Raw genomic sequence first — 23088 nt, 5'->3', positions numbered from 1 at the left:
ATGATTTCAGGGTCCTGGGATCAAGCCCTGAGTCAGGCTCAGTTCTCAGCTGGGAGTCTGCTTGTCCTCTGCCCCATCCCACCCCGTTTGTGCTTGCTCTCTCTCTTTCTCTCTCTTCCTCTCAAATAAATAAAAGAAACAAATCTTTTTTTAAAAATTTTTTTTAATTAAAAGAAGGCAGGATTTCGAGTCTGAAGATACACCTCTGTGTCCTGACTCTTGTGGGGCGGCCTGACCTGGTGGAGACCAAAGGTACAGGTAGTGAAAGGATTCACTCATAGCAGAGCAGAAGAGAGAGATTATTGAAAGCACCACAAGGGAGCAGCGGGCGAGACAGCAGAGGAGAAACTGTCACAATGAGGTGGTGGGAGCCATAGCATTGGGGCCAGTGAGGAGCTATGGGAATGTATGGAATTTTCCTTTTTTGGTATCTGTGCCCAGTTGTAAGTATCCTGTTGGTCAGCTAGGGCCTGTGGCTGTTTCAAGGTCAGTGGCTTAGTGCACCTGTTTGCATTCAGCCCAGGGGTCACTGTGGGTCCTTGCGCCTTGATCGGGTTTCCATTACTCAAGCCTGTTGCTTGAAAGTAGACTTTATGTCTTACACTTTCAAGTGATTCCAGTAACTTCAGCCCTTCATCTTCTAGAGTCTCAGTTTCCTAATCTGTATTCATAATTCGTAACTCAGAGTTTGGTCATGAAGATCCAGTGAGATATGGCTTGCAAAATCTTTTTGTAAACAGTAAGATCCACAAATAAAGGGCCCCAACCAGAGAATTTGGAAGAGAATTTGGAAAGATTTGTTAAAATCCTTTACAAGAAGGGATTTTTTTCCAACCGCTCTTTTTTTTTTAATTTAATTTAATTTTTTTTTATTTTCAGCGTAACAGTATTCCTTGTTTTTGCACCACACCCAGTGCTCCATGCAATCCGTGCCCTCTCTAGTACCCACCACCTGGTTCCCCCAACCTCCCACCCCCGACCTCTTCAAACCCTTCAGATTGTTTTTCAGAGTCCATAGTCTCTCATGGTTCATCTCACCTTCCAATTTCCCTCAACTCCCTTCTCCTCTCTAACTCCCCTTGTCCTCCATGCTATTTGTTATGCTCCACAAATAAGTGAAACCACATGATAATTGACTCTTTCCGCTTGACTTATTTCACTCAGCATAATCTCTTCCAGTCCCGTCCATGTTGCTACAAAAGTTGGGTATTCATCCTTTCTGATGGAGGCATAATACTCCATAGTGTATATGGACCACATCTTCCTTATCCATTTGTCCATTGAAGGGCATCTTGGTTCTTTCCACAGTTTGATGACTGTGGCCATTGCTGCTATAAACATTGGGGTACAGATGGCCCTTCTTTTCACTACATCTGTATCTTTGGGGTAAATACCAAGTAGTGCAATTGCAGGATCATAGGGAAGCTCTATTTTTAATTTCTTGAGTAATCTCCACACTATTCTCCAACCACTCTTTAATTTTGAAGCACGTTATTTTAAGATGAGCCACAACTGCACGTCCACCACAAGAAATACTAATCCCTAACCTTTAGAAAACATGTCATCAGGGTACTTTAGGTAAATATGTCATGTATAGCCTTATTATAGAATCTTCCTCCCATAAATACCTAACAAAATGAGCTTTAAAAAAAGTTAGGGACACCCGGGTGGCTCAGTCGGTTAAGTGTGTGCCTTTGGCTGAGGTCCTGATCTCAGCACCCTGGGATCAAGTCCCACATCCGTCAGGTTCCCTGCTCACTGGGGAGTCTGCTTCTTCCTCTCCCTATGCCCCTCCCCTGCTCGTGCTCTCTCTCTTGCTCTCTCTCTTGCGCTGTCTCTCTCTCAAATAAATAAAATCTTTTAAAAAGTTTTTTTTTAAAGGAACAACCAAACAAATCTTTACGCAGGAAAAAAAAAATTGACCAGGGGCGCCTGGGTGGCTCAGTGGGTTAAAGCCTCTGCCTTCGGCTCGGGTCATGATCCCAGGGTCCTGGAATCGAGCCCCGGTCGGGCTCTCTGCTCAGCAGGAAGCCTGCTTCCTCCTCTCGCTGTCTGCCTCTCTGCCTGCTTGTGATCTCTGTCTGTCAAATAAATAAACAAAATCTTAAAAAAAAAAAAAATTGACCAGCAGCATAGTACATTCTGTCTCCACCCTTCAGAAACAACACTGACCAGGGAATGGGATTCAAAATCCCCTAAGAACGCTTACTAACATCACTGATTTGTGGGGAAAATAGAGTGAAGAAGTGAGTCAGCAATCAGGGGAAAAGATACCTCCCCCAACAGCAGCCCCCAAAGGCTTCTCACTTTCCAAGACTTTATCCTAATTTGAGGAGACTAGTTGAAGCCCACAGAAGCTGAGTGTACTTCTGACCTCCTGGAATGGGTTCCAGTGCACGTCACTTAAAATGTCAGAGGTGGGAACAGAGCCCAGATGCTCCAGAAAGGTCTGCCCCCACCACATTTCCTCTACTCCCAACTCCCAGCATTGCCTTCCATTCAAGGAAAAGTACTGAAAAATAGTACTCATGCCTCAAACCATGATTTGAAAGATAACCTGGAAGAAGATAAGAGAAGGTGTCAGGGATGAATCACCATATCAGAGCAGGTGGAAATCTGGACAGAGCAACTTACTCTATGTATAGAAAGACAGAGAGCAGTGCATAGAGAATGTACAACATAGGACAAGAAGAAGGAAGAAGGGACAAGGGATGGAGAAGAGAAAGAAGGAAGAGATTGCCCAGAGCATGAAAAATCTGTGCAAAAACAAGAGGATAAAGTCATTCAGGAAACAAAAGATATGGAAGAGGGACAAAAATCATCCAACATAAGGATAATAACTTCTCTGGAGTGAAAAGTCCAACAGGCAGAACAGGAGAGAATTTCAAGTCTAAGGTGGGAAATAAATGAAGAGTAGATCTGTACTTGAGAGGGACACACTGTGTTCTAAGAAAGACTGTTACAGGAAGATCAACACCGGGCACATCATAGTTACTGAATTGTTAAGTTAATAACTTCAAGCATAAGGAAAGATTTCTTCAGGGCTTTAGGTGGAAAAAGCCAATCCTCTAAAGGATAAATATTAGAGTAGCTCTAGGCTTCTTAATAGCACACTCAGTATCAGTGCCAAGCACCAAAATACAAGAGGAGATCATCTCGGGATGGAAGGTTTAGGGACAACTTTTGTCTCTTTTCATGCTTTTCTATGTTGTATGCTTTCTTAGTTGTTAAAAATATTTAAAAATATGGGGCACCTGGGTGGCTCAGTGGGTTAAGCCGCTGCCTTCAGCTCGGGTCATGATCTCAGGGTCCTGGGATCGAGCCCCGCATCGGGCTCGCTGCTCAGCAGGGAGCCTGCTTCCTCCTCTCTCTCTGACTGCCTCTCTGCCTGTTTGTGATCTCTCTCTGTCAAATAAATAAATAAAATCTTTAAAAAAAATATTAAAAAATATTACTCATGACCATCAGAAAAATATAGTTAACACTATTTTCACTTTGGAAAACAACACAAAAAGAAAGGGCCTACCAGAAATCCATTCTGTTTCCATATCAAACCTCATTCTTTCCCACTTTATCCTGGATTAAAGAAACAGACAGTGAGAGGCTCTTAGGAAACCTGGCTATCAATAACTGAAGACAGAAGAGAAACAAATGAATTTCAGGATTTGGGGGAGCATTCAGATAAAACCATGAAGACTGCTAAGTTTCCTTCCCATATTTTAAAAATTGTAAACATCTTAGTCTTGCTTGCATCACAGTGGAGTTATTAAGACTCATACTGGCATCACCCACCCTTGAGTTTGAGACCCATTGGTGGTATGACTCGAGGAAATTAGTTAACTTCTTAGGCCTCAGTTTTATACATTAAATGGGAAAAATAGTAATCATAACTAGTGCATAGTAGTGGTGATTAAATGAAATAATGTATGTCAAGTGCCCTTTACAATGTATGCCATGTAGTTACTGTCACCACCATCAGCACCTGCAGTAGCACCATTGTCCTTTCTGTAATCATCACCATCTTCATTTCTATCATCATCACTTTCATCATCATCATCACTAACATCATCATCACCATTATCACCATCACCTCTAACATCATCATCACTATCATCATCAGTCATCATGATCACCATCAACACCATCAGCAGGAGCAGCAGCATCACCATCATCATCATCACCACCAACACATCATCATCATCACCATCATCATCATTGTCATCATCATCACCATCATCAACTTCATCACGACCACCATAATCATCATTACCACCACCATCATCACTCTTTGCTAAGAGACCTTGGGCATGTCACTCCCCTTCTCTGAGCTTCAGCTAACTCATTATAAAATGGAAATAATGCAGCAGGAGAGTTTTAAATTATTATCATAGAAGCTAAGACTTATTGAGTGTCTCCCTGTGCCAGACTTATACTGAGTGCCTACACACAGAAGTTCACTTAATCCTCACAAACACACCCGTGGTAGGTCCCTACTGTCATCACTGCACAGGTGAGAGAGATTTGGTAGATCCAGCACTTCAACCTGTTCTTACTAAAACCAGAGGCCAAGCCCTAGTCCCTTGTGCTTCTCCACCTCCTTTGGTTGTGAGGTTCAAGGGAGATCACGGAAATGAAACCAATCAGAGAAACAGGCTGTGCAGGATTCTTCAGGTTTCTTGTATTTGCCTTCCAGGGTGATCTGAAGGAAGAATAGAGGAGACCTGATGTAGACATCTTATGAACTCTGTCTTAATCACTCCTCCTGGATCCTACAGACCTCTACTGAGTGCCTCCTATGTGTATTCTAGGTGCTGCACTAGAGTAATGGTCATTACCAACAAACAAGTTCTGTCCCAGCCCTGAAGAAACAAAGAGGCATGTGTGTCAACATTCTCTGCTTCATTGTAAGCTGATGCACTAGTGTCAGAAATGTTAGCAGAGTTATCCACAGGTGCTTCCAGAACACACCTAAGGGAAGTCATGGAAAGGAAACACCAGCCTTCAAAACTGTTCAGACTTCACATAAGTGTGAACTGACCCCCAAGGATATGCTATAAGGCTTACAGCGGTGTTAGCTGCAGGAGCACCTGAGTGTGTGACACACATACTTTCAACAAGGCAAAACTATACTCTCTACAGACCTAAAGCCTGGTACTTAGGACATTTCAATGTGTAACCATTGTTCTTGCACAGTTTCATAGATACCTTTAAGATATGGAAAGTCTATTTTCTTTGTAGTTAACAGTATATCAAATCTTTTCAAAATTAAAATTTGAGTGCCTAATTCAAGTAAGAAAATATCCATCAAATATCCACTTTCTGCCAAAGATGCCAGGCCAGTGGGGAGGCTGCAGGCCCTGGAGGGCTCATGGTCTAGTGGGGGCTTGAGGGGACGGTCCATTCTCGGTCATTTTGATGTGTTGGAGTCCAAGGCTTGCTGGCAGAATAGAGGTGTGACAACAGTGAAAGCTCTGGAAAGACAGGCTTGAGTTGTCCTTTCTCTGTGACCTTAGGTTGCATGGTTGAACTTGACAATGAGTGGTATGGTTGTGTGCAGTGCTTACAATCAAAGTTTTGCCTCCATGGGGTGGAGTCTCTGAATTCTGCCCCTTCCTTCCATCCCCACTGCCACCATGCAAGCCCTCTGCATAACCATGGCCTCCCTTCCTCACTGCCCAGCAGCTTCCTGCAGCCCTCCTCTACCTGCCAGTCCCCTCTCCAAATAGCTGCAGTATCTATGAAATGCAAGTGGATCACATCAGTCCCTACTTGAAACCCAACGTTGGTTTTCTTCAGTTGGTTTTCTTCAATAGTAGAGCTCTCCTTGATCTACAAGATGCTGCCTAATTAGCCCTGCTTGTCTTTCCTGCTTTGTACTCTTCCTCCCACCCCTCCCTCAGCTGTGCAGACAGCATGGCCTCTGCTCTAGACCTTGACCCAACACATTTCATCCTCTAGGGTATCTGCCTTCTCATCCCTTCCCCTACAGTTTTCCCCAAATCTTAGCAAGCTGTATCTCCTCCTTCAGGTCACATCTCAGCCATCCCCTGCACCCCCCAGATAGTCCTCTTAGCCATTACAAACATAGGCTCCCCCCATTGCTGACTGTATTCCCTCCATGCTTATCACATGTTGTAATTACTTATTTATTCATTCATTTCTTTTTTGATAAACACATCATCCTTTCTCCTCTACCAGATGAGGGAATTCCATGAGAGCCGGAATTGTCCCTATTGTCCACCAGTGTGGGACCAGCCCCAACACAGTCAATAATCATGGTCAAAATGTTCAGTGTCTCCCTGGAGTTTGATAAAAACCCACCACCCTTGCTGTGGAATGCCAGCGTATAGAAGTGATTGGCAGAGTGGGGATTCCATTGGGGAGGGGGAGGTGAAAATAGGCCCCGGTGGTCATGCTGAGACCCAGGTCAAGGGTCTGGGCACAGGGCCCAATCCCAGGTCTCACTGAGTTCCAGAAGAGGAGGGTGCAGACCTTGAAGAGTCTAAGCTAGGTGTGGTACCCTGCGGTTAGAAGTGTGTACAAGCAATCTGGGTTGCCACAGTGACCATTAGAGTGCTGGCATCCCTAAGGTGAGGGGTGAGAGACATCCTGCAATTGCACAGGATGGTCATCAAAATAAAGAATTGTCCTCCCTTAATGCCAATGACACTTCCACTGAACAACACTCCACTGCTGGGGTGACGAGTGGGACCCACCACACATCCAGTCATGGGGAGATAAGGAGGACAAACCAATAGCCAGCTTGGCGGGGGCTCCCATCCTGTCCAGCAAGGATTAGCGGGGAAACAAAGCTGTGATTTGGAGGTTGGAGTCCCAAGCCTGAGTTCCGGCTCTGCTCCTCAGGAGCTGAGTAACACTGGAGAAGTCCAGCAACCTCTCTGGGCTTCAGTTTTCTTACCCAGGTATGGTAACCCATACCTGCCTGACACGCTGTATCAATAAATGTCAGTTACCTTGTAAATCAAATTTGTACGTGCTGTATTCATTTTGTAGTGGATTACAGCTTGATTCAAAGGGCATTCCAAGAGCCGAGAGGCTGAATCCCCTCTTGTTCTGATGGGCCAGGTCAGGAAAATGGTTTCTATATGTTAGGAGTGATGGGCTAACTCTGGCACCCAGTCCTGAAGTTGTCGGTAACCCAGGTGGGGCCGGCTCATGGAGAGGGTGCTACCCTGCCATTGGAGGGGATGCTGGTGTCATGAGTCTTTCCGTGTGGTTCATTCTGTGCCCTTGCTCTGCCCTTGCAGGGGGCATCCCGTTCATCTTGACTGGCGAGTTCTTCCAGCAATCCCAGCGGTCGGCCGCCTTCATCATTGCAGGCACTGTCAACTGGCTCTCCAACTTCGCTGTTGGCCTCCTCTTCCCCTTTATCCAGGTACGACTGACAAGGGGTCTGCTGCCCATGGGATGCCATCTGATTCGGCAGCCCTCTGCCTGAGGGGTGAGTCACAGAGCAGAGGCTCAGTCCCTCAACTGGAAACTCACACTGTTGTCCTAAGGAAGGCAGAGATATGCCTCGGTTCCAACCCTGAACCCTCTTTCTCCCTCCCGCACCTTCCAGGTGCTGTCCCCAGACACTAAGGGCTGCCTCAGAAGGAGTGGGCTTCCTATCACCAAGGGTGTGCGAGGAAACCTAGGTTAGAATCTCAAACCCTCACTTTTGCAATGTGCTTGTCATGGTGTTAGACAAAGTCCATAGTTACAGTGCACCCTGTTGTGCATTTGAAGTCCTCACTGTCATCATAACCAAGCTGATGGGGTCACTGTCCCAAGGGTGACCATAGTGGACAGGAAAATGTGAACTCAGGAAATGGGTACAAGTTCTCTGTGTGTAGGTCAAGAGTCTATTCATTCACTCGCTCATTTATTCAGCACATACTTATCGAGTCCCTACTCTATGCTGGGCACTGTTTCAGGCAGTGGGGATAGCGTGGGAATGAGAATGTGTGCTCTATGGTCCTGGAGCTGAAAAGGGAAGCAGCCCAGGAATAGAGCAGTCCCCTTCTCGGGGCCTATTTCACCCCTCACCCCCTCAATTAATAGTCTGCCTATTAATTGACTAGCTTCGATCCCAGCATGCCCCAGAGACTCTGCTGCCAGCTTGTCTGAGTCCAAGGTCTGTAGCCCCAGCCACAGGCCCACGTGGCTACTCCTCATCATAGAGCAGCTACTCTGTGCCAGGTCCCCAGCACGTGGCTTTTCATGTGCTCATGGCATCCATGCCTAAGCCTGGGGTTCCTGCCCGTCCCACTTTACTGCATGCAGGGAGGCTAAGGCTCAGGGAGCAGACATCATCAACCCAAGGTCCTGCGGTAACCTGGTCCTTCTGCCCCATGGCCTCTTACTGTTGGACATTCTCTGCCTGCCTTTCATTACTCTCAGACTCATCACGTGACTTTTACAGCATCTTTGACCGCATCTTAGCTACAAGCATCCTGCTTCTGAATGTACATGCCACAGGGGACTCCTTGGGCCCCACGTCCATTTCCTCCCAACCTTGGGCATCTTCAGCCAACATGGCCAGAGCATAACAAGTAACCTTTTCAGTGGACTCCTAACCCCAAATGGCTTCTTCCTAATTCATTCAAAGCCAGCAGAGTCAGGGGTCAGTAACATATCCATTGCTATGGGGAAAATTAACTTCAAACCACTTCTCTGTCAACACAGATCTGCCTACCATTCTTACCATTTAAGTGGAGAAATTCTAGACCCCTCCACCTGGCCCACCACTAAGCTGTTTCTATGTCTGGGAAATAGGCCACAGTCTCCTGAGAAATTTGGGGCAGGGGTCGGAGATGTGTAAACGACCTCACTGTTGCCCCACACAAAACACTCCACCTGACTCTCCTGCCACAGTTTGGGAGCAGACAGCTCTGACGTGCCACCTTAACACTGACATTTGCTGAGTGCTTGCTGTATGCCGGGCTCACTGAACCCCAGTCCGCACTGGGAGGTCAGGCCTTCATGTCTCCCTGATTCAAACCAACAGCCTGGAACTCAGACAGCAGCAGCCAGTCCCCAAGGTCACCCCCATGAGAAGTGACAGAGGGGGCAATTGTCTCATCCTTGCCTGTAAGACAAGGGGAAGAAGGAACCCTTGGTTATGCAGCAGGTGATTCTGTCCAACATGCCCGCTGGAACTGGGTTTGAGGAGTTAATTTATATTTAGGCATACACATGAACAAGGTACTCACGTGTGTTCACACACAGGCACACGTGTGCTCACACACACACACACACACACACAGGCCCGCATCTCAAGGAGGTCTCCAGCGGATTGGACCCGTCTGACCTATCTTTCACATTGTTCACTTGGGAAATCACAGCCCATCTGCGGCTTCTCCCCAACAGAAACGTCGTGCTGCCTCTCCCTTGACATGCTCCCCCGGACTCTGTTGGGGGTGGTGGCTGGGCTTATTCCAAGTTCTGGAGAGCTGTGCCAGCCCCACCTGCTCAGCTGGATTACTTGGCAGGGAAATGGCATGGGAGAGGACAGCAACCACGATAGGACGTTCAGCATGCAGTTACGCCATCGCATGAAAGGTCTTATTACGCCCACTTGCCAGTCAAGACAGGTTGGATTTGCTGCAGAAAGAAATAGCCCCAGGTCTCAGTGGCTTTAACTCACCCAGGACGAGGTCTTACTCATTCTCAGTGTTCATTGTGGGGGAACTAGAGATTCTAGAAGGCCCCAGAGCTTCCCGACTCAGTCCCGGCATGTGGAAGGAGTGTGGCAAGTCTCACACTGTCCATTAAGGCCGTCACCTGGCACCAACACAGATTACCACCATGAGAGTCCCCTGAGTGAAAGTTACACCACCACACCTTACCACAGGGAAAATTCAGGTAGCTTTCTGTCCAGAGGGGAAGAGCCAGAAATCTTAAGTCCTTCCATAATAATGGCCATCGCCTGGGACTCTCTGAGGAGGAAAGCCAGGCTCAGCAGGACACTTGCCCAAGGCCTCAGACAGTGAAAAAAAAAACATTATCACACCCATGGATGTCACCTCTGTGCCCTTCCTTGACCCCCAGGGCTTTTGTGTGTATCAAACTCTTTTCCATGATAACCCATTTTCTCACAGCCTTGACTACAATTTCAGGGAATCATGTTCATTTCAACTGGCTCACTTCCAGTGGAGTGTCCAGGAGCCTGAGAGGCTTCTGGGGCCATAGCTCCTCCCAGAACACCCTGTTGTGATGTGCTGGAGTATCTGGGGGCAAAGCAAGACCAGGACTCTCGGTGGTTTAGCAGGTCCCTCCTGCAGAAGCCCTGAAGGAGCCCCTGAGCATGCCAACACTGTCACTATGAATAAAAATGCATCCATTCACTCCATGGGGATGATCTCATGCCAGATTGCACAGAGAAAGTCAGCCCGAGGGCTGCTCGGAGCCTGGCCTGGAGCAGGGGAATAAGGCCAGGACCCAGGTGAAGGGCTCTGGGCCGAGAGGGACGCCACCTGCTCACAAAGCTGAGGTCCCCCATGCACACAGGACACAAATCTGCACGCCTGTCCTAGAACAATCCAGACCAGCTGTCTCCTCCCAGACACAATAAGGGCACAGGAGTCACTAAAGAGCTGTGGGCCCCCCTCCTTACAGGCTTAGGTCTGGGAGCTTGGGGCAAGGCTGAGCGAAGTGCAGGGGAGCTGCAAGGAAAGACAAGTGGTTGGGGAAGATCTGGAAGGCAGGTCTCCGATCCATTCCCTGAGAGGTATTGGGGTCAGATCTGGTCACTGACTGCCTTTGGCATTTTGGTGCTAGAGCTGGAGAGGTGTGTGGCTTCCACATCAGAAGAGACTGCCTGACCTTGGCCTTGACCTTGCCTGGTAATGCCTGCAGCCACACAAGGCACATGGGCAAGTGGTTAAGGGGAGCCAAGGGTGGATGGATGGATAGATTGGTGGGTAGACAGATAGACAGACAGATTGATGGATAGCTAGAGGTTGAAGGGAGGAGATAGGACAGATTGATTTGAAGACATTCATCAGACCCTTACACAGGAGTCTGCCAGAGGTAGAAGGAGGGCATTGCAGGGCAGAAGCACTGAAGATAAGAAGGGGCAAAACGGAGAAACACAGACAAAAGAGAAGCTTTGCTCCATCCAGCAGTGACAGGAGATCAGGAGGTATGGAGCCTGTGAGCTCAGCCCTTGCCCCTGGCGGCTGGGGGTAGAGTGCAAAGGAATGGGTGGTGGAGGGAGAGGGAAGGAGAGCATTAGGTAAGTAAGCTGACACATAGCACACTATAATTCAGGACTGGCCTTGGAGCTGCTCCCACCTGCCCCAGGCAGGGGAGGGCTGGGGGAGGCTGAGGACACACTGCCCCTTGGACCACTACCATAAGGCATCAAATTAATGACATTATCCTGATGGTATCAAATCATGGGGCATCTTTCTGATTTTTGTGCCAAGCCCCAGACCTGATGTTTTTCATCCATTTTCTCAGGAGTCCTGACAGCTGTTGTCGGGTTCATTCCCTCAGCTGGTGTTTGAGGATGGCCTAGTGGGTCCCTCTAAGGGGGCAGAACACAAGGGCCAGCTCTCTGTAGGGCACCGTCACTGACAGTCTTCCTCATCTTCCCTTCCTCTCCTTCTTCTCCTTTTCCTTCTGTTTATTCCTTCTTCTCCCCTTCGCACTCTTCTCTCCCTCCTCCTCCTCCTTCCTTTTTCCCTGTCAAGTCATGAGGGCATGCTAATTATAAATGATCAGCCTCACCGTAGAGACTCTAAAGGGGTGAAGCCAAGCACGTTAATGGCTTAATGACACTGTCCTTCTTTTCTTCTAAATACATGTAATGTTTCGTATTTATAAAAATCGGAACCAGTTTTTTTGTTTTGTGCTTTTGCTTTCCTCACCCGGCACGATATCATGAGCATTCCTGGACACCTGTGGGTGTTCTCAAGGCACTTTCCCTCTGGAACCAGAGCTCCTGCCAGCTGGGGCGTCTCCGACATCTCCGGGGTCTCCGGGGCTGGGGATCATTCAGGAAGCGTGGAAGTTATGAGCACTGACTCAAGCCAAGGAGCCTTGCTGGTCACACCGAGGCCAACACTGGCCAGGGGGCCACAGTGAGATTTTGTGAAATGTCGGTCTCCTGGCCCAGGACAGGGAAGGCGGCAAGGGTTCGTTTCCTTTCTGGCTGTGGGCTGGCCAGGGCAGAGGCCGGGCTCTGGGAGCTGCTGTTGGCTGTGACAACTGCACTTAGAGAAACACAGGGTGTGCACGTTCTTGTTCCCACACCCCCCCTTCCAACCTGGACTGTCCCATGGGAGCAGCTCCTGCCGCTGCAGCTTCCACAGCTGACCTGCTTCATTCACAGCCCTTCCAGAAGTCCTCTCAGCCATGGTCAAGAGCCTGCCTTAGTCTGCTCACGCTGTCACAACCACATACCCCAGACTGGGACTTAACCAACAGAAATGTGTTTTCCCACAGTTCTAGAAGCCAGAAGTTGGAGATAAAGGTCTTGGCAAAGTTGATTTCTTCCAGGACCTCTCTTCTAGGTGTCGTAAAGACCACCATCTGTCCCCGTGTCTTCACACAGTCGTCCCTTGTGTGTCTGTGTCCCAATCTCCCCCTCTTCTAAGGACACATGTCAGATTGGGTCAGAGCCCATCACAGGACTTCATTTTACCTTAATCCCCTCTTTAAAGACCCTCCTTCCACATAAGCCACATTCAGAGGTGCTGGGGTTTAGGACTCCAACATGTGAATCCTCGTGGTGGATACAATTTGGCTCATAACAGCCACCGAGTGCAATTTTTCAAGCATCTTGATCTTTTCATTTGTTTCCAAAATGTGTCAGTGGCAAGTGTCCCCAAGCAAGGACCTATAAGGGGCCCAGTCTATTCCCACAGAAAACAAATATCAGAGCCATCATGGCTGCAGACGGGTGACACGGCCCAGAACTTGTCTGTGTCATACGCGTCAGCAGGGGGCCCTGGGCTAGGTCCTTGCCCACTCTGAGCCTCAGTTTCCCCATCTAGAAAATGGAAAATTCACTCTTCTCTCAGCCATGGAGAATGGAGCCTGCTGAGGACACGAGCAACCCATAAGCCTGCCTGCCCGGGCAGGGCTTACCGGCTGTCCAGACCACCCCCTACGCAAGGAGACCTCAAGGGTCTCAGGAGGGTTCTGCTGTCTGGGGACTCCCCATCTGGGGCAGTACCAGTAACCCAGAAACCATTTCCTGTACAGAATAGCTCGGTGACTAGTGGCTGCTGTGGCTGTTTGTTGTCCTTAGTCCCCTTATGTGCCAGGCACTACCTTAGACATAAATGAGACACAGGCGAAAATGCACAGACTTTGAAGTCACACAGTCTGACCTTGAATCCTGACCATGCCTCTCAGCAGGGAGGTGAAGTGCATGCTGGTCAAATTTATCCAACTGCGATTGCTCTCTGAGCTATAATTTTCATGTCTATATAACAAGAGAATGGTCCCAATTTTACAGTGGTGCTCCTGAAAAAATTAGAGGTGGAAGTCAAGTCTTGAGCAGTGTCTGCCCATGGACACTCAGGATCAACTACTCTCATGGTCATTACTAGTACTGTAAAGGCTGCTTCCTGCTGTGTGGTCTAGGGACACTTGGGAAGAGGAGACAGGACAGGAAGATCAATTCATGGTGAGTCCTGGAAGCTTTCACCACCCCTAACTCACTGAGTCATCCAGGACAATTTGCCTCTCAAAGCTTGCCTTCTCCTTCCTCCTTCCCCTTCTCTCCCACACCCTGCCCCTTCCTACAGAAGGTTCTAGATATGCATGGATGGGGCAGGTCACCTTGACCCCTGGGGGGAATCAATATCACTGTTTCTCTGTCCTTAGCCTCGGGCTGCCTCTTCCTTGGGCCTTTGCTATGGTGGCATCAATGTTTGTACCAGCCTGCAGACAACTCGGCCTCTGCCATGAGCACCAGTATTTTCTGGTTCAGACAAAATGGCATGCAAACATATGCCTGCTTGATTATACTGGAGTTATAACATTTCGTTTGAGTTCAGTAAAATCCAAAAGTGAGAAAATGATTCTTTTCAACTCGAAATTTATTGGGTCCTATCCCACATGCCTATGCAACGTGAGGAGGAAGCCAGTGCAGACCCAGGATCATGGGACCTGACCACATGAAAATGCCCCTCACTTCTCCAGAGGGTCCAGCTGCCATCCTGGGTCTACAGGGAGGAAGGGAGCATCTTTCACTAGCTCCGTCTCCGCCAGCACCAGCACCGAGGCACAGTCTTGCCCTAACATTTCAGAGAGAAAAGACATGCCCCTCAGAGGAACTGGTGTGTTTTGTGTTTCTCGGAAGGAGGCAGGCAAAACGGGGCCTCACTGGGCTGACCAGTACAGGGACCTTTCAGGTTTAGGTTGAGGGAGTCAGTGGCAGTGGGGGCAGCAGGGAGCAGGAAGATGCTGGCAGAGGCCCTGAGCCAGCCCCAAGCAGGCGTAGGGGCTGGCAGTGAGTGTAAGGGAGGCCCACCCCAGCACTGAGGGCATGAGACGGATTTGGGGTTTTTCCAAAGGACTCTGGGAATCCACTGCATGTTTTTAAGACATGATCCATTTTTTTACTTTAAAAGAACTCTCAGGATGCCTGGTGGCCACTAGATTCGAGACAGGGGACAGGAAGAATGGAGGAGAAGGTGACAGACAGCAGAACGATGGTTGACAGTGTGTGTGTATTGGGGGTGGCAGGGTGGCAGATGGGAGAAAGGAGGCACTGACTAGAAATGGCACAGGAAACTTTCTAGAGTGGTGGCAATGTTTTAAGTCTTGACAGAGGACTTAGTTACACAGGGGACTCATTGAATGCTACACTTGAGATCTGTGCAAGTTACTGTATATAAATCCAATCTGGATAAAAATGTGTATATTTTTTAAAAAAGAAGAAGAAGAAAGGTAAAAGCCATTTCAGGATAAAGGCATCAGGATGCAAGAGCAAAGACAGGCAGAGAGGGAGGAAGCAGCCAGAGGTGATTCAGGGAAGACAGCAGTGCTTGTCTGAGAACCAGTGGAAAAGAGCAGGCCTGCCGGGGAGGAGGGCAGCCCATAGGAGGCGTCCGCAGGGCATGCAGGGCTGAAATCCCATCATGCAGCCACGGGGCTGTGTCTACCTCACAAGTACCCAGGCAACTCCAACAAGATCCTACGTGTACACACGGCAGAGACAGAAGACATCCCTAAGACCCCTGTTTCCCCCAGCTTCTCCCAGAGACATCCTAGCATTTCAGGTCGACTCTGCTCCCACAGTGGAACAGCCTTGCGGAACAGGTCTCTGCAGATCTGGAGGGACAAGTGTGAGGCACTCGACTTCCCATCAGTTCTTGAGTGGCAGCCCTTGCATTGACACAGCCCAGAGCTTGGGGAGAATCTCCAGTGAGCCAGCGTTCTGTGGGCCGGGGGAAAAACCAAGCAGAAGGATTCTACTTTTGTCAAGTCGTGAACTTCTAACCTGAACCAACTCTTGTACCCTCGATCTTCTCCATGGCAGTGCTCTCATTTCATTCATTTACCCACTCATTCAACGTATTCTTATTAAGACAGAGCTTTCAGTGATGCGGGCACTGTCTTGAGCTGGGGGTATAATGGAGAGCAGGTGGCATGGATCCCACCATCATGGAACTCACGGCCCAGGGCCTGTGGACGCCAGATGGCCCATGGATGAGTTTCAGTAAGACCATGACATGCCCCCACTCCAGAAATGGCATTGAAAATGTCAAGTGTATGAGGTTTTTTTCCCCCTTTTGATAGAGAAGGGGTTGCGTAGCTTTTTATCAGGGTCTCAGAGAGGCATGTGGAATGTCACCCTCCCTCACCTGTATGCCCTTCCTCACATCTACTCAAGTCCCAAAACAGCTGCAACCTCTACACCTCTCATCCTTCAAGACTCAGCTTACAGGTGACTATTGAAATGTGGCTGAACACACCAGGTGCCTGACCCACCCACCCGGAATCCTAGATATACTCTAAAAGGTGTATCCTGCTATAAAACAAGATGGGGTCCCAAGGTTATAGTTGTAAGAGGACATCTCTTAGCAGATGGGACGAACAGCAGAAGACAGACTGGCCCAGAGTGCATCCAGGACAGGGCTGCTGAGACAGTGGAATGGGTCCTCGGACACAGTGGACAAGGAGCTGGCTAGGGGTCCTCACCAGGGAATAGCCAGAGAAATGACAGAAGGAAAATTCCCAGACCTGTTGAAACACCAGTCCTCAGCATGAACAGTCCGCCTCATGCTAAGCAAATTTGGTATAAAGGATCCCTTTCTAAACACAGGGATGTGCAATTGAAGAACACTGAGTTAAAAAAGAATATCCTAAAAGTTCCACTGGGAAAACTCAGATAACCTGAAAAGAAGTGATCATCAGATGACATCCCCCTGCTCCTGAGGGAGACTCTACCTGTAGGGTAAGAGATCCTGTCTTCACAGTCTGGAGAGGAAACTATTTTGAAATTAGAAGTCTGTACCTTCACATACGAGAGAGGGGAAAGGGCATTTTCAGACATGAGAGGCTCAGAAAGCTTACCACGTGCCTTGGCCACCTATGGCCTAGAAAACTGGAGATACTTGGTGTCCCATAGCTCCAAAACCTGTTTGCAAAATTGGTAAGAACAGAGTTTGAACTTGCAGGCTATGGACTGCAATGCTAACCAATGGGAGGCCTCAGGCAAGCTGCTTAATCCCCTGAGAGCAGATGACTTAGTTCAATGTCTGGCCCAGAAGCCTCACCAGACAAGGCTTGGTACTGATACCATTATTCACATCAATAGTGTTCCAGCTGCCGGCAGAGGCTGACTCACATCCACAGCAGCAACGAAGGGTCCTGTTTACATATCTGTTGCAAAGTCTAACCATTTAAAATATCCTTTCTTCTTGACCTAGCCATTCCCAGTAGCAAGTAAAGTATTTGAATTTGCACAAGTTTCAATTCAATGTGAGATTTTTTTTTAATTTATTTGACAGAGACACAGTGAGAGAGGGAGCACAAGCGTGGGGGAGTGGGAGAGGGAGAAGCAGACCCCCACCGAGCAGGGATCCCGATGCAGGGCTCCATCCCAAGACCCTGGGATCATGACCCGAGCCAAAGGCAGACACTTAATGACTGAGCCACCCAGGTGCCCTTCAATGTCCTTTATTTCAAAACGGGGACCTAGGTGTTGTAATTATTCATAGTCATAAATGATAGGAAGTCGGGGCTAGGGGTAGTCTAGTCTGCCAGGCTGCCGTCCCAAAGTACCACAGACAGGGGACTTAGATAACAGAAATCAATTTCTCACAGTCTTGGAGCCCAGAAGTGCAAGGTCAAGATGCCAGCAGAGTCGGTTTTGTTACAGAACTTGGGGTTTTTTAACTCTTGTGTGTAGAAGTAGACATGAGGCCAAGGATGGTGCAGGAAGTGTTTATTGCTAGCTCACTCCCAGGCCTGAGGAAGACAGCTTTAGGAAAAGGCACACGGGGCTGCTCCCTGAACGATGGTCAGAGGAAGAATTTGAGGGGCTGAGGTGGAGAAGGACGTACTGTCCTAGCACTTAGGAGTTAGGAAACAGGAAGCTGGGTGTGGGGATGCGGTTGCCTGAACCTGTATGCCTTATTTGCATGTTAAATTTCCTCCTCAGGCAGGATTTTTAGCATTATAATGAGGGGAAAGTCTGTGGGAGGCAGGGAGGTCCCCTGCAGCTCTGACTGGTCTGGTCTGGTCCTTGCAGGAGTAAGTCAGTGGTAAGTGAGCCCTGGAGCTTATTTCAGGCTTCCGGCTTCCGGCTTCCTGAGGACCTGCAGCACGGGCCAGGCGGGCTAGAGAAATGGGTTACCATCTGAGGGGCCCGAGGTGTCCTGCAAGTTCTGATCTGCAGAGGAACTGCCGCAGAAAAGAGAACTGCAAACGAGCAGACAGATATTTAAAGAGCTTTCTTTTTGCAACAGACTGAACCTGTAAGGAGATTAGGGCCCAAGGGCAATTTCAGCCCAAGATCTGCTTTTCTAGGAAGATGCCCAAGAACCTCTCTCTGGCTCAGTTTCTGGTGAGGGCTCTCTTCCTGGCTGGCAGGCGGCCACCTTCTCACCATGGCTTCCTGCGGCTTCTCCTTGGTGTGCACAGGGAAGGAAAGAGCAATCTTTCTCTCCCTTTTCTTAAAAGGCCACCCATTCTATGGGATTTGGACCCCACCCTTATGACCTCATTTTACCTTAATTATCCCCCAAAAGCCATATATCCAAATACAGTCGCATTGGGGGTTAGGGGTTCAACATATGAATTTGGGAGGCCCATAAATCAGTCCATAGCAACAGGGAAACTTTTAAGACAGATTGACTTGTCAGATTCAAAATCTGATTGACAGATGGATTGATTTGTTCACTCCATAAATATCCACTGAGCACTTGCTGTTGTCCACACGCTGACATGGGCCCTGGGCCATAGGGATGAGCAAAATCGGATATCACCCTGCTGCCTCATGGGGCAGTCAGTCTTTCATCAAGCAGCCACACACATAACTCTGCCGTTATCATCAACATGCAGGGAAGGAGGGTGGAACCAGGAGAGATGATGATTCAGGCGCCTGGCCTGGGGCAGGGCCGGCTCCTGGAGGAGAGAGACAGGAGCTGAGCAGGTGGAAAATCACAGGAAGAGGGACCAGCAAGTCAGCAGAAACATGGTGGGAGGTGGGAGTGATGAGGCCCAAGTGGAGGAAGCACAGAGGAGAGGAGACCTCACCAACTCCCCAGGACAAGCTAAGGAAGTAGGTTTTCATCCCAAGAGCCATGGGAAGCGAGTAAGAAGTTCTAAGCTGGGGGCTGGCATGATCTAGATATGTTTTTGCAAGACTCCTCGGGCTGCCTCACAGAGAGCAGATGGGGAAGAGGCCAAGTGGATGGTGGACACGGGTGAAGAAGGTGAGAGGCAATGATTGCTTCATGAGGCAGGGTTTGACAAACTCCTACCCACCGCCTGATCTATCTTTCTGTAAATAAAATTCTACTGGCATGTAGCCAGTAGATGGCATGCACATCCATTTATAGATCATCATCTGTGGTTGCCTTCCCACAAGGTCAGAGGCTCGTGGGCCCGTATGGCCCTAGCCGACCGCTGGGCTGGACTTCCGGAGTGGGCGCGAGAGGAGAGGCAACACTGGGGAGATGTCTGAGGAAGGAAGCCCACTGGGACTTAGTGCGTGGGTCCCACATGACAGCTGAGGGGACAGGAGGTGTCACAGATGACTTTCAGGATTCAGCCGGCAGGGTCCAGCCCCAGACACCCTCATTTATCGTATGTAAATATGATCTTAAAATAACGTTGAGCAAGTATGACATTTTGCTTTCACGATGACTATTTTTTTTTAATAGGCCTAGTTTTCAAAAAAGAAAACAAAAGACTGCCATCTCCTTGTGGGTCCCAGGGTTGGAAGCTGACGTAGTCATGGCTCATGGGAAAACATCTCCTACAGATGCTAAGCCCAGCACCGCTGGCCGTTAGAGCCCACAATGCACGCGCAGTGTGCCATCCAGGAATACTGATAGAGGAATGGGGAGCTATGAAAAACTGTGCAGAGATGGTTTCACAGCCAGTTTGAGGGTTGTCTACTTGATGTTCTTTGTCTCTCCTTTCCACAGAAAAGTCTAGACACCTACTGTTTCCTGGTCTTCGCCGCAATCTGCCTCGCAGGAGCTGTCTATTTCTATTTTGTCCTGCCTGAGACAAAAAACAGAACCCATGCGGAAATCAGCCAGGCATTTGCCAAAAGGAACAAGACACACCCACCGGACAACATTGACCCGGCTGCACCTGACACCAAGGTGACCAGAAGGCCTGAGCCAGACCCCACCTCCACTCGGGACAATTATGCCAAAAACGGGGTTGTCTAAATGGATGATCTCGCCATTCCAGGAGATCAAAGATTTCCCTACACGGTTAATAGTATTAAGTATTTAAGAATAAACCTTTGCTAATCTAATGTCACAACCATTTGGGTTTTATTCGTAGCTAAATCTCCAAACTCTTCTGGAAGATGGAAGGGCTGTCAGCTTATGTTTCAGTAGATCCACCCTTCTGTTTGTCTCGATGGCCTGTCTCCTTCATGACTTAGCCCATGGTTTCAAAATGAAATTAGGGAAATAGCACTTGACGACTTTCTCACAGGAAAACAATCTAGTCTGACAAGGAGACACGAGGACAGGAAACCACAGACTGAGGTGCTGCTTCCAGCTCTGCTGTAAGTAGACTCAAGCTGCCCTCAGCCTGGCTCCTGAGACCTCAAGGGACCCTGGGCTTTGGTCCTAGATGAACATTTTTGGAATTCAGTGGAAAGACTCTCTGTACCTTCTAATAAATACCCATTACCAACCTGTGGCTCGGCCTTGTGGACCTCAGGCTCAAGAAGCTGATACCAACCCACCATCCTCCAGGTTCTGCCCCTCCCAGGCTGTGTCCCACAGGGCTAAAGACTTCCATGCCTGAAACTGTCTTCACCTCAGAGCATCAGATGTGTCTCAGAAGGCATAAAGAGGATCAGGATGTGGAAGAAGTAACTTTCCAGTGGCTGGGGCAGGGACTGCAAAGGGAGTTCTGTTCAACTGAAAAATAAACAATATTAAGAACGACTCAGAAGCTGAGTCTAGTCTTGGTGGAAAGACAGGGCAGAAGACCCATGTCATAACTCAACCAGTAAAGCTGAGGGCAGATTCTCCCTTCCTCGGCCTCTTTGTTTTCTATTCTAGCCCTTGACAGATTGGCTGAGGCCCACCCATATCAGGGAGAGCGATCTGCTTTCCTCAGTCCACCAACTCAAACGCCGATCTTGTCTGGAAGTATCCTCACAGACATGCCCCAAAAAATGCTTAACCAAGTATCTGAGCACCCCGTGACCCAGTCAAGCTGACACAGCAAATTAGCCATCACAGAAGGTGAGTTTGCCATTACAAAGAGCGCTCAAGCAAACGTGGGGTGATGGCTTGTCTTCACTGTGGTTAAAGAAATCTGATTGTCACTTGTGGAAGAGGTTGCTAGGAGTAGATGTGCTTGAGGACTCTTCCAGCCCTTCTGTGCTTGGGCTGTTTGGGTTTGAACGACGTCCAGCCTGCCATGGTAATGCACACCTGTGTGGTTTGGGTGATTCCTTGTGCTTGCCTCATGGAAGTACATGTGATTTAGCATGTGTGTGTTTGAATTTTTCTCACAGTAGGTGTGGGCCAGAGAAGAACGTCTCTGGTCATAGCAACACCCTTGAAATCCCTTCAACCCCAGTCCCTCAGGCTTTTCTGACCATTCTTGACAAGGACAGCCTTAGCTAAAATCTGAATTCTGAGTTTCCTTTCCCACTGAATATTCTTTCATCACTGGGCTTCTCCTTGGGTTGATTGCCAAGTCCGTGCACTATAATCCCCAGCTTCAGTTTGGCAGAAATATTTGGACAGTGTGTCTCAAGATGGAGAGAAAGTGATAGGTGGGTGCAAAAAGTGCGAGAAACCCAAAAGCCAACTAAAGCACAAACAGAGATCTTAGCTGTGGAGTGTTGTCTTTCATGTGTAGACTTGAGGATTTAGCTTCTAAATAGTAGGTACCTAGCATGGGCTAGGCCCTAGGTAGGCTCTGAGGACAAATCAGGGAATAGGAAAACACCCTGCCCTTCCTCACATTGGCTCCTGCTTGCCACAGAAGACTGAAAATCAAAGAAGCAGCAACAGTGAAGTGTCCCATCAGGACCCAGAGGACAGGGGACATAGAGATGTAGGAACGGTTCACAGGGCCACCTCACTGGGGGTCAGTGAAAGGTGAGAATCAGAACAGACCAATTTCCAGAGCCACAAAGTCAGTACCTACAGAAAAAGCCTCAAGAGAAACCCTCCCTGTCTGGCCAGAGGGACAGAGGGGGTGACCCTCTGGGGAGAGAATGTGGGGCCGGGGGTAGGGGAGAGTCACTGAAGACTAAAAAGTCCCTCCCTGTTTTTGGCACTGAGGCCCATTCCAGTCATGAAACTAAACTCCTGGGTGGTGGCTATATACTTGCATGTATCCACCTGCTCTGGGCTTTATCAGCTGGTGCTTGTCTTTAAAAGATGAAGAACTACCCCCAGGAGGGCAGGAGCCATGACCGTTTGACTCCAGCTAACATAGTATCCAGCACGTAGCAGATGCACAATAATCATTGGCTGAATGAATGGGTAGTGTGGTAGGCAGAAAAATGTCCCCTGGAGATGTCTAAGGCCTAATCCCCAGGACCTATGAATGACACCTTATGGGACAACAGCGACGTTGCTGTTGTGATCGAGTTAAGGGTCTTGAGATGGGGAGATTAACATGGATGGTCCAGCCAGCCCAATGTAATCCCAGCGGTCTTCATAAGAAGGCGGCAGGAGGGTCATTGTCAGAGAAGGACTTGTGGGGGAGAGAGGAAGGAAGGGAGAGAGGAGGTAGAGGGGGAGAGAGAAAGAGATATTGGAAGATGCTACACTGGCAGCTTTCAAGATGGAGGAAAAGGGGTTGCAAGCCAAGGAGCACAGGTAGCATCCTGGGAATTGAAGGGAAACGATCTCTCCCCTAGAGACTCCAAAACGGATGCAGCCCTGCCCACATCCTGAATTTATTGTTTCTGACCGTTAGAACTAGAAGATAATAAATTCATGTGGCTTTAGGGCACCAAGGTTGTGGTAATTTTTCCGGCAGCAGTAGGCGACTGATAACAGGTCTCCCAGGGCAGTGTCCCCACAGAGAGGGGTGAATGAGCAGGGCACAGGGCACAGGCTCACCAAGATGTGGAAAGAAGGTAGTAGAAATTCTTTATATTTTCATTTTTTACTTTGAAGTTAATATTGCTGGACTCGCTGTAGATTCAAACTCTGTCCCCACAACACGGGCCAGCCATCACTTGGATTTCACATCCCTCTTCTCCTCATCGACATCTTGAAGACCTTCTCTCTTCCTCCTTCCCTCAGGACCTCGAGAGGGCTGACATTTTGTCTCACACATGTAGCACACAAAGAATTGCCTTTACTGGAGGAAGGAGCAGATAAAGGTGTGCATGGGCCACCATCTTGGACCCTGCCATTGATGCCACATCCCAAGGGTACAGGGGGATAAGGA

General features: G+C 48.7%; 1 protein-coding gene across 7 annotated transcripts in view; it reads left to right on the top strand.

The window, feature by feature from the left end:
- The window catches only part of SLC2A9 (solute carrier family 2 member 9), a 231556-nt gene extending 210966 nt beyond the window's left edge, over positions 1-20590 (top strand). For all 7 annotated transcript variants that reach the window (XM_047718880.1, XM_047718881.1, XM_047718877.1 and 4 more), the window contains 2 exons: positions 7269-7396; positions 19623-20590. In XM_047718880.1, the coding sequence (XP_047574836.1) occupies positions 7269-7396; positions 19623-19874 (380 nt within the window). In that variant the 3' untranslated portion in view covers positions 19875-20590. The remainder of the gene's footprint in view (positions 1-7268; positions 7397-19622) is intronic.
- Positions 20591-23088: the final 2498 nt, after the last annotated feature.

Source organism: Lutra lutra, chromosome 2 (genome assembly GCF_902655055.1).
Source record: "Lutra lutra chromosome 2, mLutLut1.2, whole genome shotgun sequence".
In the NCBI taxonomy this organism is placed as follows: Eukaryota; Metazoa; Chordata; class Mammalia; order Carnivora; family Mustelidae; genus Lutra; species Lutra lutra.
This window is presented reverse-complemented; position numbering and strand designations above follow the sequence as displayed.